The sequence below is a fragment of the Hippocampus guttulatus genome, chromosome 18, assembly GCF_054856545.1.
Source record: "Hippocampus guttulatus isolate MCC_2025c chromosome 18, RoL_Hgut_1.0, whole genome shotgun sequence".
NCBI lineage: Eukaryota > Metazoa > Chordata > Actinopteri > Syngnathiformes > Syngnathidae > Hippocampus > Hippocampus guttulatus.
In genome coordinates, this window is record NC_141278.1 from 5,584,581 (window position 1) to 5,590,580 (window position 6,000).

The 6,000-nt window shown below is 45.1% G+C and overlaps 1 protein-coding gene across 3 annotated transcripts in view; it reads right to left on the reverse strand.

Moving 5' to 3' along the window:
* rapgef5a (Rap guanine nucleotide exchange factor (GEF) 5a) overlaps positions 1-4,369 on the reverse strand; it is a 30,509-nt gene extending 26,140 nt beyond the window's left edge. For 2 of the 3 annotated variants that reach the window (XM_086136371.1, XM_086136370.1), the window contains exon 1: positions 3,967-4,369. In XM_086136371.1, the coding sequence (XP_085992497.1) occupies positions 3,967-4,110 (144 nt within the window). In that variant the 5' untranslated portion in view covers positions 4,111-4,369. The remainder of the gene's footprint in view (positions 1-3,966) is intronic. The other variant, XM_086136372.1, reaches the window with a different exon arrangement.
* Between the last annotated feature and the right edge of the window lie 1,631 nt (positions 4,370-6,000).

Sequence of the window (6,000 nt, forward strand, 5' to 3'; positions counted from 1 at the left end):
CTTTATCCTCTGAAAAACGACTAATATTGTTGCAGGTTTCTGAATGGCTTACAGTTGTAAAACTCTCATTTGTGTCTGCATGACTGTGCGACACAAGAGGCCAAATCGCGCACACAAGGACCCGCATTGGATTATTATTATTTTTTACATTTTATTCTTTGATAAAAACATTCAAGTCGAATATTACAGACCTCAATTTTCCTTATTGAAAATTACAAAATCTTTTTGTTGTTTATTCGGGGTGGAGGCTTGAACAGATTCATGGCATTTCCATTGATTTCAATGGAGAAAGATGATTTGAGATATGGGGTGAGATGGAGGACAGACAGGCGAGTCACTCATCCCCCCCCCACCCCCCTGCCTTGTTCCTTCCTCGTCGCTCGATTTTATCTCTCCATCTCTTTGTCTTCTGTCTGGTGAGTACCAATCGTTCCCAAACTGTGCCTTTTTCCCCCCCTCACTCGTTCGTCTCTTCTCACAAACTCACCACTCGGTGACTCATTCATCCTGTACTGCACACTCAGGTCTTTGTGGTGCTGTTTTGATTCCTCCTTCTCCCCCAAAACACACGCCTCCCATCACGGGAGCGCACATTAGTTGTCAGCCGAGAAGAGAGATGTAGGCTGTAAAGCGAGAGCACATGCTGACACGCTTATCTGCGCGATGACTTCAAAGTGTGTCCGGGCAAGCGAAAGAAAACGAGCGCGGCAGCAGAGCGTGAGGTGATTCTCTGCGAGGAATGGATTGCGCTCAGAGTAGATTGCAAACAACGCAGCGCCCGCGCACACCCACGCGGACATTCGCACCGCTGTTGACTCCTTGACAGATCGGTCACACACAAGGAAAAGCTAAATGGAGACATCAAAGCGCGGCGGAACGAGTGCGCGCTGAGTGAGTTCCATGAGAAAATACGGACCAGCCGTTAAGAGTTGGCAGCTCGGGACAATATGGAGACTGGAAACTAGACTCAACTTCCTCAAACAAAGCCATGACTTGAAGTGAGGACTCGATTGGCCTGATTTTTGCCAAAGTGACTTGGGACCTTCTTGAAACTTGAAGGTTTAGACTCGATGAGACTTCATTGCAACTGGCACTCATTTTGGAGTCAGACTTGAGCCGCTGCTTTTCCTCATCGAGAGGAGCCAGCTGAGGTGGTGCGGGCATCTGGTTAGAATCATCCGGCTTGGAACACCAACCTGGTGAGGTGTTCCAGGCACATCCTCGAATGAGGCCCCCAAGGAGGAGTCGGGGCACGTTGGGCAGGGAAGGGCTCGGGCTTACCCCAGACAAGCTGGATGAAGCGGCTGGGGAGAGGAGCATTTGGGCTTCCAAGCTTAATGTGCTGCCCCCGCAATCTGACATTGCATAAGCGGATGAAAATGGATGGATGGATGGATGGATCCAATTTGCACATACGTGACTTCCTCCCACCTCCGTAAATGAGCAGTTTCACTTGGTGCGCGGTGTGACTTTCCTTTCATCAAACCTTCATCCGGGGAAGCTTCCTCGTGGGTTAACATGAAAGACATCTCCAAGTTTGAACTTTCCCCGCATGCTTGCGAACGCGCACACTTGGCGCCGAGCAGGTGGCTCTGAGAAATGCTCGCATCCATGGCTGACATGTTTAACACCCCGGGGATTTAAGGCTTCCTCACGTCAGTGTATTTCATGAGCCGTAATCACTCCGAAAGACTTTTTGACGACACGGTACATTTATAACACGCGTGCAAATGTTCTCTTGCGAGCCATTTGCCAGAAGCCCCATAATGAGTCAGCGCAAAAGGTGTGGCGTGAAGATTCCTTGATCCTCCAACTCGTGATAAGCTGTCATCACAAACTAAACCTCCATTGTTGCCTATTTTATTGCAGCTGTTGTTGCTTTGGCCTTTATTTATACTGGATATGTATATATATATATATATATATTTTTTTTTTTTTTTTTACCAGTTGTATGAAGAAGTAAGCCTGAAGGATTTTAGGAAAAGATCTTTCAATTTCTCTGTCAGATCTTGTGATTTCGAGGCGATTCACGCTTTTCTTCAAATTAAGCTTGAGACGAGAGGATTATTATTATTATTTTTTAGCTGATTAGTGAGCATGACCTGTCAACAAGTAGCAGGCCACTTCTGATTGGTGAGCTTGAGCGCAAAAAAAAAAAAAAAAAAACAACAACAACAACAAAAAAGGCCACAGCTTCGGCAATCACTTTGTCGGAAATCATTTTGACCGTATAAGAAAAATTTGCTCAACCCCTGTAAGAAGGGCTAACCGTCTCCGAGGAGCTTCCAGGAGAAAACAGATTTGGACCCACGGATTGCATTCCACGGTGGACTAATCCAAAGTGTGCTACGCTCCGAACCTGCTATAAAACCATGAATGTATTAATAAATGCTCACTGCACAATTTGGCCTGACTGACAGACAGGAAATAAAATGTGACACTTGACCTGGGAAATCAAATGCGCTCACCAGACAGAGCAAGTTAGTTGTCAACTAGGTTCAGCGTTTACCTCCATTATACTCCATCCGAAGCTAAAGCCCATTAGGATTGCCCATATCAGTAATAAAAAAAACATAAATATATATTTTTTTAAATCTGTGATTCCAAAACATTTGAATCGTACTGTCGCTCAAGCGACAGGGAAAAAGTTGACAGCTCAGCACGCAGATTTACAATTTTACAGCACCTACACACACACATCAATAATTCTGATTATAATGAAGAATTACCGTAGCGGTAAAATAACACAACACAATAAATATCATCAGAAATCTAGACAATATTCTGCTACAAAATAATGTTGATGAATTTTCAGGGTTTTTTTTTTTTTGCCACCTCAGTCACAAGTCACCCACAGCTGCTGTTAGATTTCTGATTTGGCGGAACAGTCTTTAGATAAATGTTTACTAGGGATGCCCTGAAAATCCGGTCAATTTTACGGCTTTTTCCTCACCAAAACAGGATGTTGTGATTACGCCCGCAAAAAAACTGGACAACTAACCAGCAGTCTGTGTCATGCGCATTATGAAAACAAATGTGACTTCTAACGTGAATGGAATGTATCTGTGAAGTGGCACGTGCACAAAACAAGACGACACGTTGTGCAGTGTTTACAAATTAAATATGGCCTCGTGTGTGTGTGTGTGTGTGGAAATCTTGGTTAAAAAAAAATCACATACATGACATATTGGATTTTTAAAAAAACAACAAAAACAAATCGGAACTGACCTGCAGGATGAACATACCGAGACAAATTTGGCAAAATGATCCAGCTTAGTGTGTGTGTGTTTTTTTTAAAGGTTTTAAAAAGGGATTCGTTTGTTTTCGCCTTGGGTTTCCTCCCTTGCAAAATTTGTCCTTTCGGGGCAGCCAATAAAGTTCAGAAACAACTGCAAATCCGTTAGTTGTCAATAATGATGACGACCACTTCAGTACTGTAGACCATTTCTGTACATCACCTCTTAGGTCAACAGAGCCAAGAGAGCGAGACCCCTTCGAAACACCGGCATACTCCACCGAAAATGATTTATGATCCTCAGTGATGATTTCTTCATGTCAATTCAACTCTCACGTGTAGGCTGCGAATGATGGATGGGATGTTTTGTTTTTGTTTGTTTTTTCCACACTGAGGCGACGATGAATTCATCGACAGTCTAATTGAATCTACGTTACATGTGCTACACACGCATGACCATTAGCACAAACGTGTGTGTGCAGTATAACCTGAGGGTGGTTGCCTTGACTACCGGAGTGTGACGGTATGGCGTTTTAGCAGCAATTCGGGTAATTAGGGACGAAGGCGCAAGCACGCACAGTGCGCCTGCAACGTTCACGCTCGGGATGAGTCGTGACGCGTGTACAAAAGCAAGCGCCAGTCTTGTTTTTAAAACGCTCCAGTTTTTTTTTGTTTTTTTTTAACGAGCAGCATCAAACGCGGAAGGAGATCGACTACAGCGAGATACTCACGCTTTTCTTCCGCAGGTGCAGCCCGTGTTTAAGTAGTCCCGGCAGGTCCCGGATTTTGTGCTTGAGCTGAGCTTGGTCCCGCGGGCTCCGGTTCCACCTCAAGCCCGAGAGCAGGCCGTCGTCTGCTGGCTCCGAGTCGTCCATGACGGCCGCCCGGACACGAGGCGGGTGTCCTCGAGTGGCTCCCTCCTCAACAGGCGCACCGTCGCAGGAGCCAGTTCACCAGTTCACCATTTCCCTTCGCCGCGGCGTTCTCCGGTCCCCCCCTTCTCGGTTCTCCTCCGCGCCGCTTTGATGCCTGTCGCGAGGTAGCGCCGCGCACCTGCAACGAAAAGGGTCGCGCGCGCGTTGAGCGACTTCACTTGTTCCGCAGCACGGCGCGCCTCATCTTAGCAAGCGGCGTGACTAGGCGTGCGCGTGATTGTGATTGGGGGAGAGGGGGCGGGGGACGCCGGGGGGGGGGGGGGGGGGTCGCGTTCACTCTTCATTTGGGTGAAATTTACCTCTCTGCATTAATAACATTTGATGTAGAGTACTTTTTTTGGGGGGGGGGCAATCAATAAGTGCAGATTGTTTTTTTTAAATCTTTTTGTGTCGGGACTGCTGTGGTTTTGTCGTGCTTGTAGGTTGTACATTTTTCTCCTTCATGTGTTTTCTTTGATGTTCTTTTATGTCACCCTTGAAAAAGATCTTTTATGTTTTAAATAAAGGTTTGGAAAGATTGTTTTTCAGTGTGCACGCCAGGACCGTACTGGAGAGGCAGCTCCTCTCTTGGATTTCCAGTACGGCAGTAATATTAGCAGCGAATCAAGAATATATATTCCCATGAGGCGTTATTTCCTATTAGGCAGTCCATGCCCTGCTGCAATATGATTGGCTGCTGCCTCCAAGGGCAGGCTTATCAAATTTAATTTATCTATGTATACACACACACACACACACACACACAGATATATGGAGATACACACTTCATAATTCATCCTGCTGCTTTTATCTACATTCACATCAATAAATACAACGAACCGGTTCTTTTGGCAGCCGATTAATGTTGTCACCTCCGAGAATGATTTGTGGCTAACGTGTAGTTTTGTGCCAAGCTAAAAACCGCAAGCTTCTGGCGTTCAAAAATCATCCAACTCATATGTAAAAAAAAAAGAAAAAAACCCACAAACAGGTAAAGCATTTTTTTTTTCAGTTGTTATCATTAGTTACATTTTCAGTGCGTCAGTTGACATCACAAGCAAAGGCAAAGATAGCTGGTTCTTGGCTTGTTTTCATCGTGCCAAGCTACCAAAACAGGTATTGTATATAACTGACAGCAAAAATACATATTTTCTTTTACGTTTAACCCTGTAACCTGATAACATGATAAGTTGTCCATTGGAGTAACCTCTGTGCCTGAAACTTTTTAACTTTTACTGCAGAAAATGAGTCAAATCAGTACTTCTACTTTTGCTCGGCTTTGTGTAATTTAAAAAAAAATGGCAAAAGGAGAAATACTGATTTGACTCACTTTTCCAGACATAAACAAAGCTCGCCTTCGGTGTGTGTGCATGATTGGGGGTTCTGCTATGCATTCCAGTTTAACCTGAAGCAGACGGCAGGTGCGTTAAAACACGACAGGACTGTTTGGTGTAATTCAGCCGTCGTGGCTCCATATTTTTTAAAGGTGACGACGTATTGTGCATTTTTTTTTTTGGTTTTGTTTTATCACCATTAAAAAGGTCAGTGAAGTAGCGGTGAATGTGTGTGTGCCTTCCAGTTCTGATGTCCCGCGTAGAGTTTGCATGCTATCCCAGAGGTTGTACCAGAAGCAGGCATTCAAGGTGCCGTTAAGACAGAACTGGTTCTGCATCAACTTGAGGACCCATAGAGGCTGAAGGACGGCAGAAACAAGAGCGGGGGGGGGGGGCAGGAGAAAACAAAATCTGAGTCGGGGTCAGAGTCGTAAAGGAGAACAAATGGAATCTATGAAACCGGATTAAAGTATGCTAGCACGGCGGGTGTTTACACTTGCGAGCCTCCCTGCCTTGA